We start from the raw sequence: 24,476 nt of genomic DNA, 5'->3' as shown, positions 1-24,476 counted from the left end.
TTCCGCTTGAGTTGGATTTTCCAAATGTAGCGCAGCACTGAGTCGTCTCCCGCACCGCTACTGCTCGACTACCACCCGACTACCGCCGTGTTGGTGTGGAAGGACAGATCTGTTTCAATGTATTTTCGCCGTCGCCGGTAAAAATCGCTTCTGTCTCACCAACGGTGGCTGTTCTGGTGTGAAAAGGCCTTTATAAATGCATAACAGCTGTCATAAACTGTACATAAGGCATTCATGACTGTTTCATGACACATGGCTCAACATTCAGAATGACTTAATGAATGTGGAGGAGGATAGAACAATGATGTCTTGTTAAAATAAAAGTAAACATCACAAAGCCTTCAGTTTGGAAGAAACCCCAGGCAGACACCAACGACCATCCAGTGGAGCCCCCTGCCAGAGCCAGTTACAAATTATTTGTTTAGACATACCCGGGTGTTTTTCTTTTTTCATTTTTCTTTCGTAAGTTTACCAAAATGTCTTTGTTCACACTATTGGAAAATCTGCATGCTGCCGAAAGCAGTCATAAATAGGCTACGTTAAGCCTATGCGCAGCCAGGAGAATGCCATCCAAGCCATCCAAAGTCTCCACTTTTTCCTGAGTTTTCAGGAAAAATCGTTTTCAGAGGAAGAACCTTGTGTAAACCAAAGGCACAAACGTAGGGAAAAGTCTTTGTTTTTTGAAATACACAGGGTATGTGTAAACAGCGTGTTAGTCGAATTTGAATAGATTTAAGGAAAAAAAAGAAGGAAAGAGTTTTGCAGATCTGGACACAACATCTGGCCAGAAGACATAGCCTAGTCACCAAGGGCAGTGCTATGGGGGCGGGGCGGGGCGGGGGCAAACAGGGCATTTGTGCCAGGGTCCAGGGCCCTTCTGTATGGTTATGGAGGCTTGCTGGCTCTATTATGACCATGACAGGCCATATGGGGGCGTATGGGGCCCTATCTGTGTTTTGGTTGGGGCCCTATGTGAAATTGTTCTGCCACTGATAGTCGGCTGTTGGAATTGCCATGAGGGGCAACCGGCATTCTGACATACCGCCATTCCGACATTGACGTTCAATTGTCGGAATGGCGGTATCTTTTTTTCCCCATGAAATGTCCCGCCATTCCGACATCCTTCCCTTGGAGCACGATTTACGCAGATTTCAGCACCACATGCGTGGACAGCTCCGGACATGCCAAAGGTGTATGCTCGCTCCCCTAAAAGCAACTTGGTCTTGGCATGGCGGTATGTCGGAATGGCGGTATGTTGGAATGGCAGTATGTAATCTTCACCATGGGTATGATAAGTGTAGCCTCCCACAACAAGTGACACATATCAGACTACTGTAGGATAAGTGTTAACATTTACAGACATTCAAATGATTCATCATGCAGTTCTTTTTATTTTTAATTTATTTTTATTTTTATTATTGCTTCAACAAGGAATGCTCAATTTTGTTGTGTTCGTCACAATGACAAATAAAAATATAGGCCATTCTATGTAGGCTATAGGCCTATTCTAAATTCTTGCCTTCATATGGCAAAGGCCATTCTCGAAATTCTTGTGATAGATTAATAACAGTCTAGAGTCAACTCTCTCCCTTGTTTTCAGACAAAGACATAAGCTAGGCCTACTATGTCAATATTGTTCACTTGATAGCAGCGTTTCTCCGCCCCTCCAACATCTGACACATCACGTATTGGATGCGCATCATTCGCACACGCGCCAAAGGAGGAAGCGGGCATGGCATGAACAACAGAGAAATCGTAGGCGGCTTACCTGCATGTCTCGCAGCAGCAGCAGCATCACTGGTCCACGCGCGTGTAGACGGCTATGCAGCTGAGCTGTTGGCTTAATTTGTGGTGAAAACTGGGCACATCCCGTCATTGCTCTTGTGTGATCTCTACACAATCGAACACTTTTTCTGCGAGGACGCGAGGGGATTCACGTTCACACCCAACGGACGTAGGCTGCCAATAACATGGCGCTCATCCCTTCTCAAATATTAAGAGTTGCGATTCTTCTGTCTTATTTTTCTATTCTGTGCAACTATAAAGCCATTGAGATACCGGCACACCAAACATACGGTGGTAGTTGGAAGTTTTTAACCTTCATAAACCTGGTAAGTGCTTCACGGCAAAGACTGACATAGGCTATTGTTGTTTCGCTGTCCTGCCTAAAGCCTACTAACAAGAATTGCTTGAATTCCCTGCGATGAAAAAAAAACCCACGTCTGCCAAAACATCAAGTAGCTTATAGCCTAGCCTGTTACTAACAACGACTACACACAATAGCACAACAATAATAATAGGCTGAAACCGCAAATCAGGATTAGGCAGCCTACCAATACAATAATCATTCAAGGTTATTGCATGGTGAAACAGGAAATGTGATCCACCCAGGCTCATCTTTGTCCGGTGTAGCTACTCAGTGGATGCTGGCTGTATTCAGACATGCTTATAAGTAGGCCCCACAGACAAGGGCAATGATTTTCTCATGTTACCATGCGAAGACCCCCCAAATACTGGTATATTCCAGCCAAGGCCATGGGTCGTGCCACTCATTTTTATGTGCATCCCCTCACAACCGTAGGTCTTAGTTCCCCACTTATGTTTAGAGATGCAATAGAATAGATTATTATAATGCAGTTCTTAACTGATGGAGATATTGTTACGCTTATTTGTGATTTATAGGCCTATTGGTGTACATTAATAATAGAATTTATTGAAAATTCTTTATTTTGCTTTTCCTGTCAATAGCTTAATTTAATACCACTGCAAATGTTCAGTTTAGTCCCTGTCTGCAGTGTTTGCATCACCGTCACGGTTTGTGCAAGTTGGTGCACCAGTCATCACTTTCACTGTATAGGGTGAAAGAATCGCTCACAAGGTGATAAAAGCATGAAATTTGGCACAAGTGTTCATCAGGTGGACGACACCCACATACACCATGCCTTGGCATGTGCTGCATATTTCATGGTTTCATGGGAATTAATCACCCCACTTTAGAATTCCATGTCCTAAGTTTGGACCACATTGGATACAGTGTTTTGACTGATAAGTAAAGGGGTCATTTCATGTGAAATTTCCGAAAGGACAAATAAATAATCTATCTAATCTATCTATCTATCTATCTTTGGGACCTGACCGACACGGATTTCAATCATACTTGCTGTGCCTGTTTAGTAGCAAGGTAGCACCCCAGAACTGCATTTGTGTGAATCTGACACCAATATTAAGGGAGAAACAGACTAGCGAAGGTTTACATATGAGGGTAGGACACTATGCATTCAGCCTTGATTATATCAGTCAGTGTAAGTCACAAAAATATGTCCGTGGTGTAGGGATGCAAACGATTAATCGATTAATCGACTTTAATCGATCAATGTGTTAATCGATTAAAAAACATTAATCGCAATTAATCGAGAATTTAACTGACAAGAGACCCAGGTGAAATCGGCATATTGAAGAGTGTGTGTGAAGAGAGGTGTGAATAGTGGGATTATTTAAATCACCTTTGGATTAAAGAATTGAAATAGAATCAATTTAAATGTGGTATTTTATATCATTTTTTTAATTAAATTCTTTAGATTTAGTAGGTTTTTTTTAGAAACATTGAGATTTCGGGGGGAAAACGCCGCTTATCAATTAATCGTAAGTCGATCAATAAGGCTATCAACTAATGATTAATGAATTAATCGATAATTTGCATCCCTACCGTGGTGTTATTTGAAAGCTCTTTTCTGGCTCTGCAAATTACACAAATGGCATGGAACACAACAACCCTCAGAATATGAATTATCATAAATTGAAAAATTAAAAATTGAATATCAAAAAAGCTTATATTTTAAAATGGCCAGTTCCTTGTCTAAACATAGCCTGCAATGTCATGAACAACACCTGAAATGCTGGTGTTTGGTTTTTTATTCATTTCAGAGACAATGGGACTCAAAAATATGGCATCATACAAATCACCTAGTAATAATATGGTGATACCATAGTAACATCACATGACAACATGTCTATCGGAATATGTGAAGGATGGAGATGGTCCATGAGGATGCAGGAAGTTTAGTTTCACCTCTCCAGTGCTCGGCATACATTCCTGAATACATGCTAGCCACTAGTTGCCATCATATACAGCTACAACATACCCTTTGATGCTTGAACATTTAAAATTCTTTCAACCCTGCCTTCTCTGAATGCTTAAAATGGTCTAGCTTCCACTATGTCCATTGACAATGGGCAGAAGCCGTGTAGTTTTTGAGTACCTGAAATAGGGACCGACATGGGTGCAGGGCCCACCGGGAAAATGGCCGTTATGCCAGATGACCAGTCCAGCCCTGTCCCTGACACTACTCTATTACTACTTCATTACAACTCATTTCGACCTTTATGTCCCATTATCTCTGAAATGAATAAAGAACCAAACACCCCATTTTCAGGTGTTGTTTATGACATTGCAGGCTATGTTTAGACAAGAAACCAGCCATTTTAAAATATACGTTTTTTTATATTCCATTTTTAATTTTTCAATCTATCATAATTCATATTCTGAAGGTTGTTGTATTCCATGCTGTTTGAGTAATTTGTAGAGCCAGAAAAGAGCTTTCAAACAATACATCTGACATCCTTTTGTGACTTACACTGACTGATATAATCAAGGCTGAATGCATAGTGTCCTACCCTCACATGTAAACCTTTGCTAGTCTGTTTCTCCCTTAATATTGGTGCCAGATTCACAAAAATGCAGTTCTTGGGTGCTACCTTGCTACTAAACAGGCACAGCAAGTATGATTGAAATCCGTGTCGGTCGGGTCCCAAAGCTGATTTCACGTGAAATGACCCAAAGTTCTGATGGTCTTCTTCTAATAAGCATCAACCGTTCAGGTGTAAAACTTTCTTTTTCTTTCTCAGGCCCTTTGTCCTTTCTCTTAATTGCTTACAGCAACAAATGGAAAGGGGTTTTCTCTATTAAACACTATATTTGTATACCGTTTGATGTGATTTTATACTGTGTAATGAGTCATTCTACATTCTGAGACTGATTTAGCACCTGTGTCACAAAAATGGAAAATTATGTAATTTCAGTTACAACATTACACTTGCTTTTTTGTGGTAAGCTTCAAAGGTGTTATATGTGCACAGAGTAAGTTAAAGATTAAAGTTGTGTACTCATTATTGATGTGCACTGTAACTAAATAATAATAATGCATTTCTTAATATTCTCCTTTGTGTCCATTGTTCCATTTCCCTTAGGTAATCCAAGCAGTTTTCTTTGGTGTATGTGTGCTGACAGACCTAGCCAGCCTCTTGATGAAGGACGCCTTCTGCCAAGAACAAGAGAGGCAGCGAAAAAAACTCATTGGTCTGAGGGACTGGCTGATGGCTGTGCTGGCATTTCCTGTTGGTGTAGTAAGTAAATGTAGATATGCTAGAGCAATATCATCCTAACAGATTGGAGATTGGAGCCAATTTTGGTTCCCCCTAGGGGAACCCTTGGGTTGCCAACCCAGTGCTCTAAGCACTGAGCCACGGTTCGGATGATTTAGCTCTTCAGAGGCTCCTCTACTCGTTGTGCCAAGGGTCAAATCCAGACAGGTTGAAATAGCATTTACCTGTAGTCATTATGTTGCTAAATGTTGGAGCCAGCTTCCTGTCCATATTAGAACTGCTCCAACAGTATCTTGTTTTAAAACGAAATTAAAAACAGCTTTATTTTGTGTGACTCTATGGGGTTTAGCGCCCTCACGCCTTTTTAAACACGCCTATCGGCTGAGTTGAGCTGTCATTCATAGGCGCCCCGCCACCTATATAGCCTGTGACGGCTCGCTCATCTTCACATTACCAGCTCTGCAAGACGAGCAAGCAGGAAGGGGCAGCACAAGTCTGTGTCTCACTTATCTCCCTCAGAGAACTGAGGGTATGAAATACCCATACGTTCTGTTTCGGTCAAACAGAGACTGTGACTCTATGGGAGTTTTAAATACGCCCCTGAGTGCTCATACCCAACCAGTGAAAATGAATGGGAGTGAAAAAGCAGTGCAAAGCAGTTCATATAGGTCTCGATCCCCCAGCCTCAAGGACAGCGTGAGCCACCATGGACGCTGTAACATCAAGGCGATAGTGTTTTACGAAGGTGTGCGGTGTGCGGTGCCCAGCGTATAATATCGTGACCGATGCGGTGAGGCCGAATCGACTGCAGACCCCCTTGGTGACTTATATATGACACTACTGCCGTGTTGTCCATACGGACTAGAACGTGGTGATGGCGCAGCAAAGGCAAGAAATGCTTAAGCGTTAAGAATACTGCGGTCAGCTCCAGAATGTTGATGTGAAGTTGTCCAAACACCACCCACAGCCAGATCCCCTAGAGTGGCACCCCAGCCACTCAGTGAAGCGTCTGTTGTCACCACACGTCGAATCACAATGAGTTGGGCCAGCAGTGCGCGGATGCACGGGATGGAAACCGTTACCTGCCGGTTGAGATGTGCTCTACGCTTGGGACGCAAACGGAGCGAGAACACCCATCTCTGCATGTCCCTCATGAACAGTTGCCCCAACGGTACAACCGCTATCATAGATGCCATTAAGCCCAGAAGGCGAAGGCAAATACGAAATTTAACTTCCTTCCCCAGTTGAAAGTTTGAGAGACACTTGTGAAATGATTCCACGTTGTGGCGTGAGTTTGGCACCGAACGTGGTGGAGTTCAGTGTGTGGCCCAGGAAGTGCACAATTTAAGCTGGGGTTAGCTTTTCTGATAGTTTATTCGGGAACCTAGGGATTCCAGATGGCTGCGTAAGAGATGTGTGTGTTCCACAGCCAGCTGCGCTGACGGGGTGCATAGAAGATAATCGTCTATGTACCCGAAAATACGCATCCCTTTTTCCCTCAGTGGGGGTATGGCAGCATCCATTATTTCTGTAAAAAGGCGGGGTGCCGTAGCCAGCCCGAATGGAAACTGTTAGAGACAAATTATCGAACACTTAGAATTTTAGTGCTCTGCCCTCGAAATGAAATCTCAGGAACTGTCTGTGGTGTTTGTGTATGCTGACGTGAAAATACACGTTTTTACAAGTTTTACCTCAATGCTTAATGGCAAGATGTACTTCCCAGAAAACTTAGCCGTTAAGTTGGGGTATATAGTGAAAATTTAGATATCGGTGTGGTATTCTGAAGGCTTGTGCTGGCGAGTCTTGAAGAACTAAAATGTGAAGATGAGCGAGCAGTCTCAGGTTATATAGGTGCCTGGGCGCCTGAGTGACAGCTCAACTCAGGCAATAGGCGTGTTTAAAAAGGCTTCAAGAGCGGTCACGCAAGGGCGCTAAACCTCATAGAGTCACAGTCTGTGTCAAACGATTCGACCGAAAGAGAACAGTATTGTATATACATTTTTTGTAGAGGAAAATAATGTTAATATTAACTTTTTGCAATATTTAAAACATAAACCTGTGTGTATGTACAAAAGATTGGTTAAAGTTAATAGTTAGAGAAATGTACAAATACAGCACATGGACTCGAGGTGTACCCCTAATTATAGAATGACTCTTAAGCGTATTGTAGGGACCTTTGACCATTGAATGGATTTTACTACAGCATTTCTCTTCACTGCTAATTCTTCACTGCTTTTTTTTTCAAGTTTGTGGTTGCATCGTTTTGGACCCTTTACCTGTACGACAGGGAGTTGATATATCCCAGACTTTTGGATGGATTTATTCCACAGTGGCTGAACCATGGGATGGTATGTATGAAGAATTTATTTTTCATTGATTGAAGGCGAGAGGGCACACCTAGATAGGCCAAAAGTTTAGATGAATAGACTGGATTACAAAACTAAGTTATTAGGGACATAAAATAAAAAGAAAAAGATTTTTTGCTTTGGAAGTTTTCTGAATTATATTTATTTTTATGCAAATGAGGCTCAAACTCATACAATATGTGTATATTTTTTGTTAAACTTCAAAAGCGAGTGGAGCCACATTGGATGGTGCCAGACCCAACACGTGGGCTCATTGTGTTGGGGAACGGACAATTTGTTCAACGCATGTTTCCAAAAAGAAGTTTTGTTCAAAATTTCGTCCTCTACGAAACGTCTTCAGGTCTTCTACGAAACGTCTCAATTTTGAATGAAAGGTCTTATTGGAAACGTGTGTTGAACACGTCCATCAATCATTGCGTTGATTAGCCTGAGTATCATCCTCCGTAGTGACCGCGCTAGCTCAATACTTTCGCTTGCTGACCACGGAGTCTGACCCTGCAGCCACCCCTGGCAGTTGGAATTCAGATATTCGTTCAGTATCTGAACAGCCAATAGGCTCGCTGATAGTCTAAGCCCCTCCCCAAGCCCTCTTACATATTCAACTGAAATACAACAACTTGATGATGGCGATGTGATGTCTGTAACCAGGACATTTGATAGTGCTTGGTGTAAACTGGGACATTGCCGTCTGCCAAGACCTTTGACGGGCTTTCGGCACTGACACTGCGCAGCTCTTGGGCAGTCACACTGGGCGTTTCTCTTCTGTTCACTTTAATGGTTTTAGTTGACAGTTAATATCTTCATAACAAGGTTGGAACAAGCGCAGCCCCATTTCAGTGTTACTTTTTTTGCTGTCACACTCGACGCATATACACAGACACAAACTGGGAAGGAGAGAGGGTGGGGGCTGCTCCGTGGGCTGTGCATTTGGCGCATATTAAACAACGCAACTAGTAGTTTCCCAATAAAATTTGAATCATAATGCCGTGGATCCAATACTATAATATCATATAATATTGTCCTTAAGTCTGAGCGATGCATTGATTATTTGTTTAGGGTACGTTTTCTGCCAGCTAAATGCAAGGGGGAAGGGGGCTATATTAGCAAACAAGACGATTGCACAGTTAGCCTGCTAATTTTAAATATGATCACCTGGAGCTAATAGCCTTCACATGGCTTAATCCATCCCTGTTATCAGTCCGCTTGAGGTTTTTGCTTCGGGAAAGTGAAAAAATGAGGTCCTAATTAATCTTCAGATGGTGTCGGACCCTGACGGTGCCATAGGCACACGTTGTATGTCTCCCTGAAATCGTAGGTTTTTGACGGACGGTGGACCTCGACAAGTTCTACACTCCTTAGTTACCGTTGCTGAGCTCGGATTGGTTGGCGGCCGTTTGTGGGAGGGGTTTTGCGAAAGGCTAATTCCCTCATTAAGTGAGATAATTTCCAACTGCCGGGGGTGGCTGCAGGGTCAGACTCCGTGGTCAGCAAGCGAAAGTATTGAGCTAGCGCGGTCACTACGGAGGATGATACTCAGGCTATGCGTTGATAACAGTCAAAATAAAACTATTCATTGAGGGGTCTGTTGTTATTTGCTTTCAGTACAAAAAAACAGGTTTTTTTTTCAGAAACCTTGCTCTAACTCCAGTTGTGAATGAGATCTCAACAAACCCTTCTATGAATAGTTGCAGTATGTGGCTTGGAAGAGAGAAAGAAAACAGTTTTCCAACTGATGCGGCAGGGCAGGCCATTCTTTGGAAAAAATGAACTCAAAAAGGATGTTTGTAAGTTCAGCTACAAGTTCAATGGCCGCTCAGGAACAGTATGGGAAGCCGTTCATAGACAGAGAAAAAATTAAAGAGGATTTAAAAAACTTTGTGTCCCACTTCTCTGCTGCATTCCATACTGCCTCCGAGTCCCACGACTTGGCTGCCTGACATGATGTTGAACAACTGATTTCAAAACAAATGGCTAAATTTTATTGTGTTGTTGATAAATGTCATTTATTTCTTATTCAAGCATACAACGGTCCTCCCCTTCATCATTATTGAGATGCGGACGACGCCACATAAGTATCCAGGCCGGCTTTGTGGACTTCTCACAGTCTCCAGCTTCACCCTTGGATACGTGTTATGGTAACAGTAATTGTCATCAGAGATTTAATATTTAAAATGAATAGGAATAGACACAATTAATAGGGATGCACACACGTTTTTTTTCTTTTTAAAACATGATACTGTTATAATTTGGGCAAGAAACTGGTTCCATCATTTTGCAGCATAATGACCAAATGCCATGTCACCCTGTCTGGATATTAGCCTAGGCACAACCAGTAGAGGAGACACTGAAGACCTAAGACATCTATTGGGATAATAACAGTAACAGTATGGTAGATGGTAACAGTATCTCATTAGAGATGGAGTCATTTAACATTTAAAATGAATGTATGTAAGTGGATGATAACGAATACAAAAGGGTGATGCATGCAGGATGATATACACTACCGTTCAAAAGTTTGAGGTCACCCTAATTTTTAAGTTTTTTTTCCCATTTGAAGCCTTATACATTTATTGAATAGCTTGGAATGATACAAAGGTATTGTATGTACTGAACAGTTATTGGTAAAAAAAGGGTTTCATTTTCCATCAAATTGGTTAAACTGGACAGAAGAAAAATGTAACAAACCTGTTTCACACATTCATCATCATTACAGTCAGATATCAAAAAAAGTCACCAGATTTGCCTTCTACCATCTCATAAATATCTGCAGACTCTCAGGCCCTCACTTTCAAACAGTCAGAGACCCTCACTGATGCCTTTATCTCCACCCGCCTAGACTATTGCAATGCTAACCTGATTGGTCTTCCCAATAAAGCCTAAGACAGACTGCAATATGTCCAGAATTCTGCTGCTTGGATCCTCACAGGCACTATAGGCCCTGGCAGCACATCACCCCTGTACTCAAAAAACTGCACTCACCATCAAATCTCACATCATCTTCAAAGTTCTCCTTCTCACTTTCAAGTCCCTCCATGATCTGGCACCCCACAACCTCCTCCTCCCCTATACCCCCTCTCAAGATCGTTATGGTCCTCTTCCAAGGGCCAGCTGGCCATCCGTTGCACCAGACTCAAGGCCACCAGTGACAGAGCCCTCCATGTACAGTAGCTGCTGCTTTGGAATAAACTGTGCAACCACATTCAGAATGCCCCTTCACTGGCCATCTTTAAACACCTTAAAACCCATCTTTTTTATGAGGCTTTTGGCTTCTCTTGTCCACAAGCACACGCCTACATACTTACTTTCTTACGTTCTTCCTTTTCAGGATGTGTTGGGTCCATCAAGTGACTGGAATATGGGTTTATCCGCTGTTGGAGCGTCTTGACACGGTGTCGAAAGTAGTCATCTTCTCCTGTTTGCCTGTCCTCATCAGTCTGTTCTACATCCTTGGAGACATTCTTAACAGCTATATATGGGACTCGACATCAAAACAAAAATCATCATAACTTGATAAGTATGATGAATTTCAAACATGTTTAATTAAAAAATGATAAATAAAAAACTTGTGGAATGGTTCCTTCACAATATTCTGTATATCAGCATTTGAATCAAGATCAGATATACAGACAATACATAACTGTGATATTATTTACTCGCAGACCACTTTATGATCACCTAGTATGTAGGCCAATCAGGGCTCTAAAATTAACTTTTTTCATCACTAGCCAAAATGGGTTAGAGGTTAATCTTACAAGCCAAACACACACTCACTAATTGGACAAAGTGGCTAGTAAGTTGGTCTTTTCTACCTGCCAAACTAAAATTTCACCAGCATTTGGCCGGTTGGCTGGTGTTAATTTAGAGCCCTGAGGCCAACCCTTCTCAAGTGTTCAACTTTATTTCACTACACCAACCACATGGAACAACACAACATGCCCTGCCCAATAAACAAAAAAGAATATCAGCGTTAAATTATTTGTTACATTTTCTTCTACAAAGGACTATTCTTCCTAATATATTTTCAATGACGATATTTATCTGTGGCCCAGGGTAGACCACCAAGTTTTATATTCAGTAATGATGGTTTTATTTTTGTTGTACATTTTTAAAGTGGCGGGATGAAATTGCTCATCGATACATCTCCAGTGTATGAAATGATCTCTGCTGATAAGTGTATATTACACTATCCTACTTAAGTCTTTTAATGACTTTAGTCATTTTCACTCAATGTCAATGTACAGTACACAGAAAGTAATTGGGGGAAAAAATCCAGTAAATTAATTCACTTTGGTCGAAACTGTGGTGAGACCCTCAATGTGACCTGGGGGCGGCGAATCCCTTAAAAGAAACAGTCCACCACTTTTTGATTCACATATTTGAAGTATTTCCAAGCTTTATTCATGAATGTGCATATCATTTTTGTCCATGTTTGCATTGCCTAGTTTAACAGCATAGGTAAATTAAGCGTAGCAATACAAGTCTATGGGAACAAACAAACACACTCTCAAATGTACTTATAAACTACTTTGAAATAATGTAAAATTCACCAAACTAATCCTGTGCTGTGATCACTTGTGGCTTGATGCTAATGTTCCTATTTACTTCCAGTGATTATGCTGAGCTATGCTAATAATTCGGATCCAATAAATCCAAGTACTGAAACACAGAGAAGAAAATTATCCGCACATTCAAGAATAGGAATATGCAATGTGGAAATACTGCAAATATGTGAAATTCAAAAATGCCTGTTCCTTTAAATGTAGAAAATGCCAAAGACACAGAAGAATCAAAATGACCTTCAAAAGTATTCAGTATGACTGGGAAAATGACACTTTTCATTCATACATGAAATGGTGGCTCTTCTCCTGTCCTCTGTCTTCGACAGCAACATATTCTACTTTGGTCAGACCAGTAAATATTAGTTTATTAATAGTGTTACTTTATAACCACAGTTTTTAACCACTTTACAACCATCCTCTTTCCAGTCTTGGAATGATGTCTATAGCCATCAATGGCAGCAAGTGAGTTAAAGCTTACCAAGAGGTCAAAGGAGAACACTGCGCTTCTAGTAACAATCTGGTGCAACAAGTGAAGGCTATGACCAGACATGACAAAAAGGGAAGAAATGCTGGTGCCACAACTAAGGGTGTATTTTTAAGCCATTTCCTCCCCAGTGCATTAGATTAGACTAACAAAGCATCTCCATCCGAGGGTCATCTCTCAGCAGCAGGATTGCAACCTCTTTCTTGGAACAATGAGGTACAGGAGGCACTTCCAGAGCCCTACAAAAGGATCTATGCAGGCCACTGATTTGCTAAAATTGTCAGGAACAGACTCCACACATGGGGACTGTGATTACAGCCCAACACAGTAGAGCGTGAGTGGCCTATGCCAGAGAGCATTAAGACTATTACAATCACCACCGGCGCACGGTCCTCTTCATTTAACTTTAAAGGGGAAGAACGTTTTTTTGCATGTGGGGCCTTATTTCTGGAATAAAACACATCACTCTACACACCCATACCACTTTTTTCGCTTTTGGTGCAGTTCTGAAAATATTGTGTCAGACGGTATCCACTCAACGGTAGCCGTGGGGGCAACAAATGAGTTGGTGCCTATTTTAAGATGTTCTACAGTTGTAGAGATATCAATTGAAGCCATGAAGTGGTCTTTCGCATCTCTCCCTATGTGTCCACACTTTTTTGTTCAAACCAAAAGGAGGCGACGCAGCTATGTCATCAGCCTGCGCCAGCAGCTACTCTTGACAGCTACTGACAACGCAATAACAGAGTAAACTTTCTATTTAGTTGCAATGGGTCGAGTTTGCACATATCCAGGATACAAAAATAAAATGTCTGACACAATATCTTCCAAATGCGAAAAAAGTGGTATGGGTGTGTAGAGTGATGTGTTTTATTCCAGAAATAAGGCCCCACATGCAAAAAAAAGTTCTTCCCCCTTTAAGCCGCTGAATCCACATCACAGATTAGATGACAACTCTTTTACGGACTCATGCTGAAAATGAACTCTGGTTAAGGCATCATAGCTATGACATCATGAACTTCACTTCTAAAACCAGCAGCCTACACTACATACTATGTTAGTTTTTTGGTTTTTATTTATTCAAAAAAGCTCTGAAAATTCACGCATTTACACATCGCGAGTGCATACACAAAACCACCACAAACTTTCACCAAAACATTACCCTTTCGCAAAGGTAAAACCATGATTCAGGCAATGGCTGAAGACTAGTTTTTTTATACACAAAAGTGCAGTGGTTACAACACAATCAAAAAGAGAAGAAAATTAAAAATGAAAGTGTCCATTTTCCTGATCAGAAAGTTGCTTGGTCAATGTCTGGTCACAGCGCTTTGGATCTGCAACAGGATGATTGTCCATAATGAACGGCATGTCTACACTTTCCTCACTTTACACCTGGGAGCTGAAAGAAGAACAATTTTCAAAATGTGAAAGAGACACATGGAAAATTCCAAATCAAATCTGGTCAGTTGCAGATGGGAATGGCACATATTTGATGGAATGTAAATTTAGTCATAAAAACATGAATTTCAGTTTTGCTCATGCAACAACTTTATGGGTGACTAACAAAACTATTAATTGAGGGTGACTAACAAAAATATGATTAATTAATTGAGGGTCTGTGAGCACTTTCTATTATACATACCCACCCACACCCCAGGCAAAAATGTACAGCTCACCAAAATTATGATTAATTAATTGAGGGTCTATGAGCACTTTCTGTTATACATAGCCACCCACACCCCAGGCAAGAATGTGCAGCTAACCAAGTGTTTTGGATATTCACTAGTATTCCAAAACAATTTTGGTCGTGAAACATTGCTTCTGTCGTGTTTTATGTAGCATTTTATAAATACTTTTTTCCCCCTTTCATTCAGAGAATGCCAGTGAACACCCCTAACTACTTGGAGAGATGCATACTTATGAAAACAATTAAGGTGATTTTAAGAATGGACAAATGCCTAGACGGCCATTCTAAAGCCGTTTGAGACAAAAAACAAATTAGCCAAATAAAAGAGATGGCAGCAAACATCAGATGAACTGTGAGGGGGACTCTAAAATATTGCAGACAACTAAAAAAACGGGGTTTAATATTCAAAACAGAGCACCTGTCTGATGAGGTCTGAAAAATCCTCCTTTAAGGATTCACTCTTGGCCATGTCTTTGTTTACCAAACCCACGACACTATGTATTAACAATCGCATAATGGACTAAAATGATGGCAATTCCTTACCATTTGGATTCTCTTGCTTGTAAAATCGTTTCAGTATTTCGACGGCCTCCTCTGCTTGATGGCCAGATATGCACTGCAAGTGTAGTTCAAGACAATGGTAAAGTGTACGTCATGTCAAAACATCAACATATATGCATGCAAGATGTACTGTTTACTCCAGCTGGACCCATCAACGGGCCTATTCACTCTTTGTCTTAACCGGAAACAGTCAACTACATCATAGCAACATTGCTATGAAAATGAAGAGTCTTGAGTAACCGATTAAAACGTGGTCATTACCATTTTGGTGGCAATACACGGTTATAACAGAGGCTCTGTACTGAAGGGCTAAACAAGGCAGTATATCACATGACTTCTTACCTTAAATGATGAGCCAGTGTGCAGCTCACCATCTGAGGCAACATCCAGAACAGAGCCACAGCCTCCAAACCTTTCATTCCCGCAGCCATACACAATCAGTGGGATATCTGCCAAAATGGAAGAACATTTTCCATCAGAAATTCATGTATCAGAAATCATATATTAATGTCAGACGTTGCACATATTCAATCTCCCTTGATGTCTCAAAATCGCATTACATGAAGTCCAAACATTGATTACATTGATTTGCAGTGTGTGTATACAATTTTTCGAGGACACCCTATATTTAATATCTGCATAAGTGTAACCAGCAACTTAAAGGGATATGCAACCCCCAGGTCAAATTCAGGGTCTCGCCACTGTCCCAAGACTTCAAGTGATACTGTCCCATTTTTGGAAATAAGCTTATTTTACACCTCCCCTTGAGTTAAATAATACGGTTTTACCCTTCTCCTGTACTTTCAACAGTTCTCTGGGTATGGCAGTGCAAATTTTAGCTCCATGCTAGCAGTTAACATTGAGTCCTATGAGACCAGCTGGCGGCTAACTAAACTTAAGTACTAAAGTACTAAACTAAAGCAATGGGGAATTCAGTGAATTAATTCACTTGGCCAAAATCTTTCAGTGGCGTATCCCTGTAACCTGAGTTTTGTTTTTGATAGTGTCAGCATGAGCATACTCCTCAACCGCTGCGACTGACTGGGAGCACAGAGCCTTTGGCCTTACCTGCCTTGCTGTGACTTCCCTGCTTATTTAATTTAGGCTACTCAGCCCGTCTTTATTTTGAACGGCTAAAGGAGCCTTATTTGATTGGTCATGACACGATAAACAAACTACAAGCAAAACATCCGTCAACTTCAAATCTCGTCTGACGAACAGTAGAGCGCTGCTAGTAGTCTTCAAAAAACAACTGGTGCTCTTGGAGGGGGTGCAATGTTCAACAAAAAGGGAGGAAAAAATCATTGGTCCAGGCACTTCCAAACAATCTTTATTTAGCCTGCTAGTACATTAAAAAACGCTTATCGGCCCTACGGCTTTTACAAATCTCAAATCTCGTCTGTCTTCCTGGATTCTGGATTTTGGTCACACAAACACGAGCGTCAAAGGGTAAAAAAAGGGTAAAAAAGGACCAAAAAAATGAACTTTGTCATACTCATCAAGCGCAGAGCAGTGGAGCACATGATGCAGGGCTCCACAGTCACGTAGAGGGTGCTTTGTGAACAGACTTCCTTTACATCACGATTGTTTGAATGACACCACTCCAACACTTGATCAAATGTCACCATCTCAGCATGTCGAGTGGCCTGTGATGCACAAAAACAGAGTCAAAATGAAATATCAATCAACTCCTTGTCTATAATTTTTTTTTTAAAGATGACAAGCCCATTTTCAGCTTTTAATGCAGTTTCACTGATTAGCATCCAGCTCCTGTGTGCGCCTCCTGCAGCATCACTGTGGTTCGGTATAACGCACAGAGCAAAACTTCCAAAGTAAGTCAAAGGATCGGATGCCAGCTCTACCTTCACAAAAAAATATTTAAATGGTTGTCACATGTCTGTGCGCTGTGTCTTCAATTGAAGTATTTGGTAACACTTCTTAATCACTTATCAATAATGATGCACGAGTTATAGTGGAATAATGTAAATAATAGTTAATGTATGGTAAATTAAGATATGCAATATGTAGAAAGTGATGTTGAACTCATTAGTAATCAATAACGACCCACAATGACTCAAAATAGGAGTCATAAAGGACTCGCTAATAAGTCAATGTGGTGCATCAAAGGTCAATTCATTGTGTGAATTCCTACTGTTAATCAGGAATTACCGCGGCGGTTTAAAATCTTCGCATTTCAATCAAGACATCATGATCTGACTCAGACCTTGGTTAACAGTGGTAATTTGAGAAATTGTGACCAGAATCTCCTGCCAGCAGTCAGACAATTGAAGCTGGAAACAAAATTTATTATACAACAAGACCAAAAGCATTGAGATGTTGTGTGCAGGCCAAGTGTCCCTCCAATCTCTCTCAACTGGTTGAGTTCCGCAAGGAGAAGTGGGGGGAAAAAAACATACGCCGATGTGAGGGGCTGGTTAGAGTTTAGGGTCATTTCACGTGAAATCAGACACTTTGGGACCCGACCGTCACAGATTTCAATCATACTTGGTGTGCCTGTTTAGTAGCAAGGTAGCACCCCAGAACTGCATTTGTGTGAATCTGTGAATCTGACACCAATATTAAGGGAGAAACAGACTAGCAAAGGTTTACTGTACATATGAGGGTAGGACACTATGCATTCAGCCTTGATTACATCACTCAGTGTAAGTCACAAAAAGATGTCTGTGGTATTATTTGAAAGACATTTTCTGGCTCTACAAATTGCACAAACAGCATGGAATACAATAACCCTGAGAATATGAATTATCATAAATTGAAAAATTAAAAATTGAATATCAAAAAAACATTTTTTTAAATGGTCAGTTCCTTGTCTAAACATAGATGGCAATGTCATGAATAACACCTGAAATGCTGGTGTTTGGTCTTTATTCATTTCAGAGATAATGGGACTCAAAAATATGGCATCATACAAATCACCTAGTAATAATATGGTAATACCATAGTAATATCATATGACGGCATGTCTATCGGAATATGGGAAGGATGGAGATGGTCCATGAGGATGCAAGAAGTTCAGTTTCACCTCTCCAGTCCTCGGCATACATTCCTCAACACATGCTAGCCACTAGTTGCCATCATATACAGCTACAACATACCCTTTGATGCTTGAACATTTAGAAAATTCCTTTACTGAGCTTATTCTTTCAACCCTGCCTTCTCTGAATGCTGAAAATGGTCTAGCTTCCACTGTGTTCATTGACAATGGGCAGAAGCTGTGTAGTTTCTGAGTACCTGGAATAGGGACCGACGAGGGTGCAGGGCCCACCGGGAAAAGGCCCGTATTGCCGGATGGCCAGTCCAGTCCCTGACACTACTCTATTACTACTTCATTACAACTAATTTCAACCTTTATGTCCCATTATCTCTGAAATGAACAAAGAACCAAACACTCAATTTTCAGGTGTTGTTTATGACCTTACAGGCTATGTTTAGACAAGAAACCGGTTATTTTAAAATATAATGTTTTTTGATATTCATTTTTTAAATTTACAATGCATCATAATTCATATTCTGAAGGTTTGTGTATTCCATACTGTGTGTGTAATTTGTAGAGATAGAAATGAGCTTTCAAACAACATCTCAGACATCTTTTTGTGACTTACACTGACTGATATAATCAAGGCTGAATGTATAGTGTCCTACCCTCATATGTAAACCTTTGCTAGTCTGTTTCTCCCTTAATATTGGTGTCAGATTCACACAAATGCAGTTCTGGGGTGCTACCTTACTACTAAACAGGCACAGTAAGTATGATTGAAATCTGTGACGGTCGGGTCCCAAAGTGTCTGATTTCACGTGAAATGACCCTTTAAAAGAAGATGTTTGGTCAAAGTAATAACTGGAAAAGGAGGAGCCACAAGGTACTAACAGAAGGGTCCACATACTTTTGCATGCGATACATTTTCAGTTTTTGTGAAATAAACCACATTTCTTGAATTACATATGGGATTTTTCTGTGTGTTCTGTATTTGGAAATGGTGCCAACAGACTATTGTTTTGAAGGAGGAAACCAGCGCACACCAGAGGTATCGAGGTGAAGGTAGCGGGTGCAAGATCAATTTTGTAGAAGAAGATACCGCACACTCTTGTCCATCGTGCTGCAATTTAATAAATTGCAGCACGATGGACAAGAGTGTGCGGTATCTTCTTCTACAAAAGCCAACAGACTATTCTGCCCTACAATTTCAGAACGCAGTATAATTCAAAATGCCAAACTGAGAAAAAAGGCTTTAAAGTTTCCTTTCTGTCCACGCGACTGTGTTGGAGGTAAAGTGGTGATGACACTTCCATATAATACTTTTTTAGGGTGAAAATTTATGCACACAAGAAAAAAAGAAAAAAAACAACATTCTCATTACTTTTTAGCTGAAAAATCATTATACTGCGCTCTGTTGTGGTATTACTGTCTACACCAAAACCACGGTGTCAATGGAGAAGTGCAGTATAAAAGTGCAGTATCGCATTATACTGCGTTCTTGGCTAGTAGCCTACCACGTAACCTACTAAAACCACAAAGCGCAGTATAATCAGTTTTTTGCGTTTTTTTCCGAAACGGGACCAAGTTGGGCCGAAAAATTTTAACACAAGAAGAAGAAGGTATTTTAAAGCCAATTTCCGGTCTAAACCCATTTTCGACCATTTTCAAGATACTGCGTTCTGATATTGTAGGGCAGTATTGACCATGCCTGGAGGGTTCACATACTTTCAAGCAGCACTGTACTGTTACTGTACACAGAAACGTTAAACATTGACATCAGTATTTTCTTGGCAGCGCCCTTTGGTTGTTAAACCCAAAGACATCAAAGATTTCAATGGTGCATTGTATTCATCATCTCATGCTACAATGACAATTTAGCTGCATACTACACCTGAACCAGTATGCCAAATTTGAGCCTAAATTGAGAGTTAAATCCTTTGTCTTGGGTGTCTTAAATCATGGCAGAAGAAGACGTAATAGGCCCCCTCGGGTGTCCTCTGCAAATCTATGCAGCACTCGCAGCCCACTGGTGCAAAACTTTTCTTTTCTGGCCCTTGAATTGGTGATTGAGGCCAGGTTTGGGCCACACCGCTATGGTTAAGAATTACTGCTTCAGAGGAAAGGGGTAAAACATATAAGCAGCTACAAAACAAAATAGTATAATATAAGGTTTAACTTACATTTCTCGTGTCGTTTACTTCATTCCTTCCTTTGCCAAGAACATTGTCTCTGTAGACCAGGAGGCAGCCAACAGGCACTTCTCCATTTTGCAAAGCTTCAGTAGCCTAAAAAAAGTTAGACGTTAATGACCAACTAAGTTTAAAAAATAAAAAAGTTTCACACACTTTTACATATCTCTGGGGTATTCTTTTGATTAGTGACAGAACTGGAAAGCGGAATTGTAATTAAAGTTTATAAGTCCTTTTATTTAAATGGGACATCTCTCTCTCTCTCTCTCTCTCTCTCTCTCTCTCTCTCTCTCTCTCTCTCTCTCTCTCTCTCTCTCTCTCTCTCTCTCTCCATGTTTGTTTCATGGTGCATACCCAATTATCCTATTCTCTATACGCAATTATCTACTCATTCTCAAATTTGTATTATGTTATGTTTTGTTATGTAATATGAAATGTTCAAAACAATGTCCAATTCTCATTCCAGTTACCGAAAACTCATTCCTGTTACTCATAACTCTTTCCTGTTACTTAATGATTTCTAACAAAAAATAAAGAAAAAAAACCCTTTTCCTCTAACTATGTTTGGTCCATGATTAATGTTATTGTTAAATAATATGCATTATATAAACCATATTGTAAATTACAGTTTGGATAATCTGTAATTGTAAAAAAACGTTTTCCGTTTATAGAAAAAAATCCATTTGCTCACATATAATGTTAATTTTGGAGACATATATGCATTTTAGGGACAAAACAACAGTCAATACTTAAAATAACATGTGTTTTCAAGAGGAAAACAAAAGAAATGGTTTATTTTCCATTAAAAAGTCTTTTTAAAATATCATATGTATTTTGGTAACAGGACTGAGAATTACATATTCAGATTAATTCTTTAAGTCTTGTAAAAAAAACATTTAAAAGGCTATAAGATGGCCCACTAACATTTTTAAGTAAGTTAATGTATGTACAAGTACATTTAGTGTTTAAAAATTGAAAAAAGGTAACTTGAATTTTGAAAACTTTTGACATGCAAATGGCACCCATTTCGTAGAATGGCCCGAATAGCTTTTAATGAACCAATGCTCGGACCCCTGAAAAAATAAACATTGGAGGACAAAATAAGTAATGTGATCTAGTGACGCACTTGGGAGAAAAAAAACAGAACAGAACAGTGCTGTTCCCAGTGTAGCAATTGAAAGGGCTAAGCACTGAACAACTCCAATGTCAAAAGTTAATACAGACAATTCTGTGTCTCCGTGCCTTTGCACCACTATCATTTTCACGGTTCGACCTTACAGGAATCTGTGGAAGACCACAAGGTTGAAACGTCATCTCCTGCCAGTGCATAAATAAACAGCAGAAAAGAATGTCAAAGAAAAGAAACGGAGGGTGTGATTTTTAAATAAAAACAATGTAAATAAAACTATGTAAAAGCTTACCAAATCAAAAGCGGCTGCCATCCACCGCTCAACATCAGCCAAGTTAGGGGGAGAAAATTCTTGTATCTTGACTTCACTGCTCAAGTTTGGTGTTCTCATCTTCAGTCTGCATTTGCTTATACCACTCCTAACCCTGAAATGGATTTCCAGATCAGTTGCAACAGAAGAGCTAGAATAAACAAAAAACATGTTCTAGCATTTTAATCCTACTTTCTTGAGTCATGCAAACAATGTGACTGAAATGTAATTTACAACACACATTTTAATATATTTTGGGAAATCTGTGAAGACTATCAGTCAAAAATCGAAAAGTGCCTCCATTAAAGTGATACTGTCCCATTTTTTAAAAATAAGCTTATTTTACACCTCTCCTTGAGTTAAGTGATTGAGTTTTACGTTTCTCCTGTACTTTCAACCGTTCTCTCCGAGTATGGCACTGCAAATTTTACCTCTAAGCTAGCAGTTAACATTGAGTCCTATGAGACCAGTTAGCCGCCAGGTGGTCTCATAGGACTCAATGTTAATTGCTAGCTTGGAGGTACAATGTGCACTGCCATACTCAGAGAATGGCAGGAAGTACAGGAGACAAGTAAAACTCAATTGTTTACCTCAAGGAGAGGTGTACAATAAGCTTATTCCCAAAAATGAGACAGTATCACTTTAAAGGAACACTCCACCTTGTTTGAATTGCTTGTCTGTAACTGAAGTATTTGGTAACACTTATCAATCACTTATCAATAATCATGCACAAGTTATAGTGGAATAATGTAAGTAATAGTTAATGTATGGCCCACCTCTAGGCTAGACAGGCTACAGCCAGGTAACCTACTCATGAGCTTGAAATGTGTATGAGATTCGGCTAGCAGTTCCAGCCAATGGTCTCAGCGGGGTCAGCTCTATATTCCCACAGCACGTTGGTCCCACATCTTATTCATGCTGCTCCATGTTCCCATATTTGAAAGAAATGATTCAAATATAGGCCCTATGTTTCACAACTCCATGTTCCCAAACTTCCGAGTAAACTAACAATAATAATAATAATAATAATAATAATAATAATAATAATAACAATAGTAATTGTATTTGTATAGCACTGTATCATACAAGGCATATAACTCAAAGTGCTTAACAAATGGGGAAAAAACATCATTGTTAGAGGTGGATTAAAAAGGAGCGGTAGAGAGGAGAGGCAGAAATAGCAGGAAGGCAGAGGTAGAAGAGAACATGCCTTTCTCCCAGCCATGGGACATAGGGCCTAAATTTGAATAAATTCTTGGAAATGTGGGAACACGGGCCAGTAGTTACAAGCTGTGGGACCAATGGGCTGTGGAACCAATGGGCCTAAAAAACAATGTTAAAAGTCTTAGGCTGCGTTCCAATATGCGACCTTGCGTCCTCCACTTGTGCTTGTGGCCTCGTACCAGGAAGTAATATGTCATGATGACATCTGACAACAGCACATTTCAATATCTCGCAAAAGCTCAATTGTTAAGTCATTTTCTCATTTGCAAACTAGATGGTGAATACAGAATAGCCCCCCAAAAAAATGTTTTGGTTGGGCGGACAGCGGGGAAACTTTACTGTTTGGTTAAGTGGAGGACGCAAGGTGGCATATTGGAACACTACCATAGACATGCTACTGTAATCGGAAGTCGACGACTAGCGGTGCCTTAGAAAATCGAGTCACCGGGGGACACAGAACCAAAGTAATAAAGAAAAGTATGCTCCTGAGATCACAACGCTCTGATATGAAAATGACAGATATTGGACTATGATGCAACCACTATGACATGTAGTTATTAGGCTTATTGGTTCGGATACTTTTTGTAAGAGCTAGAAGAGGAATGAATAACTAACACAACGTTGAGCCAGCCATCGATCTACCTACGTCAAAACTTACCGAACATATCCACCTTGCAACAGATTTCTCTGGGGAAAAAATCGCTTCGTCTGCGTGCAGGCATAGACAGTAAAACAGTGTTTGCGCACTGTCAAAGTCAGTTTGTCTACATTGGCATCGCACTGTGATCGCACTTAGTTCCAAGTGTTTGTGCGTGAAGCTAGCTACACCAGAAAAATTATGAACGGCCGTCATTCTGGTTTTCAAAACAAAAGTGCATTTTAGGCTGATTGTAGTGCGATTGTAGTGCGACAACTAGTGCATACTAATGTGCATACTAAAATACGTGATTGCGTTGAAATTCCCAATTCATTATATGTTGCAGTTGCCAATAATTTCGTAAAAGTTGTATTTATGTAAAGTGGAAGTGGCCTCGAATCAATTCGAATAATTCTAGGCTATTTAAACAAAATGAATAAACAAATTACATTTAATTTCTCCCCTTACAAGACCCTACTACATTTTAATATGTTATAGCCTAATATAATATAATGTGTAATATTTCACTCAAGTTTCACTGGCCCATGCATGCACAGAGGGTGGAAAGTCCAGAGGAACTGATCTGCCAAGAATGCCATTTGTTGTATGCAGAAATGGTGCGGTGTGATGCACCTGAAAAGGATTGTAGGCTTGGGTCATTTGTAGAAGTTCCCTGACCGTGGAGAGGAAAGGTTCGTTTCTCACTGGATTTGTCATCTATAAAGGTTAAATTAAAAAAATGAGCCGGGGTGCCCCTCACAAAAATGTGGGGAACATTTTTAGAGCCCTATATCCAAAATGGCTGCTGCCAGCCAAGCTGGAAATTTGCTTTTTAATGGTTTTGCCCACAGTGCTGCATAATACATGGTTTCTGAGACTATTTGGGCAAGAAATTTACAAATTATGTAGATTTATTGATTTTACCTATTTTTGACCTTAAAATTCAAGAT

At 40.2% G+C, this 24,476-nt stretch overlaps 2 protein-coding genes across 6 annotated transcripts; one reads left to right on the top strand and one right to left on the bottom strand.

The window, feature by feature from the left end:
• The first annotated feature begins 1,700 nt into the window (after positions 1 to 1,700).
• On the top strand, positions 1,701 to 11,433 carry aig1 (androgen-induced 1 (H. sapiens)). Its single transcript, XM_063222265.1, has 5 exons — positions 1,701 to 2,111; positions 5,248 to 5,403; positions 7,629 to 7,730; positions 9,768 to 9,883; positions 11,074 to 11,433. The coding sequence occupies exons 1-5, from the start codon at positions 1,971 to 1,973 to the stop codon at positions 11,252 to 11,254; spliced, it is 696 nt and encodes a 231-aa protein (XP_063078335.1). The 5' UTR covers positions 1,701 to 1,970; the 3' UTR covers positions 11,255 to 11,433.
• Positions 11,434 to 13,848: 2,415 nt separating this feature from the next.
• On the bottom strand, positions 13,849 to 23,757 carry adat2 (adenosine deaminase tRNA specific 2). Of its 5 annotated transcripts, none has more exons than XM_063222725.1 (7): positions 23,561 to 23,757; positions 21,648 to 21,816; positions 20,218 to 20,322; positions 16,535 to 16,685; positions 15,382 to 15,488; positions 15,022 to 15,094; positions 13,849 to 14,190 (listed from the first exon to the last, which is right to left on the bottom strand). In XM_063222725.1, exons 1-7 carry the CDS (start codon positions 23,740 to 23,742, stop codon positions 14,162 to 14,164), a joined length of 816 nt encoding a protein of 271 aa, XP_063078795.1. In that variant the 5' UTR covers positions 23,743 to 23,757; the 3' UTR covers positions 13,849 to 14,161. The 5 variants fall into 5 exon arrangements, with proteins under 5 accessions (XP_063078795.1, XP_063078796.1, XP_063078797.1 ...); XM_063222726.1 differs by having other exon boundaries at positions 21,648 to 21,780; positions 23,561 to 23,732; XM_063222727.1 differs by having other exon boundaries at positions 21,648 to 21,780; positions 23,548 to 23,724.
• Positions 23,758 to 24,476: the final 719 nt, after the last annotated feature.

The sequence above is a fragment of the Engraulis encrasicolus genome, chromosome 18 (genome assembly GCF_034702125.1).
Source record: "Engraulis encrasicolus isolate BLACKSEA-1 chromosome 18, IST_EnEncr_1.0, whole genome shotgun sequence".
NCBI classification, from domain to species: Eukaryota; Metazoa; Chordata; class Actinopteri; order Clupeiformes; family Engraulidae; genus Engraulis; species Engraulis encrasicolus.
This window is presented reverse-complemented; position numbering and strand designations above follow the sequence as displayed.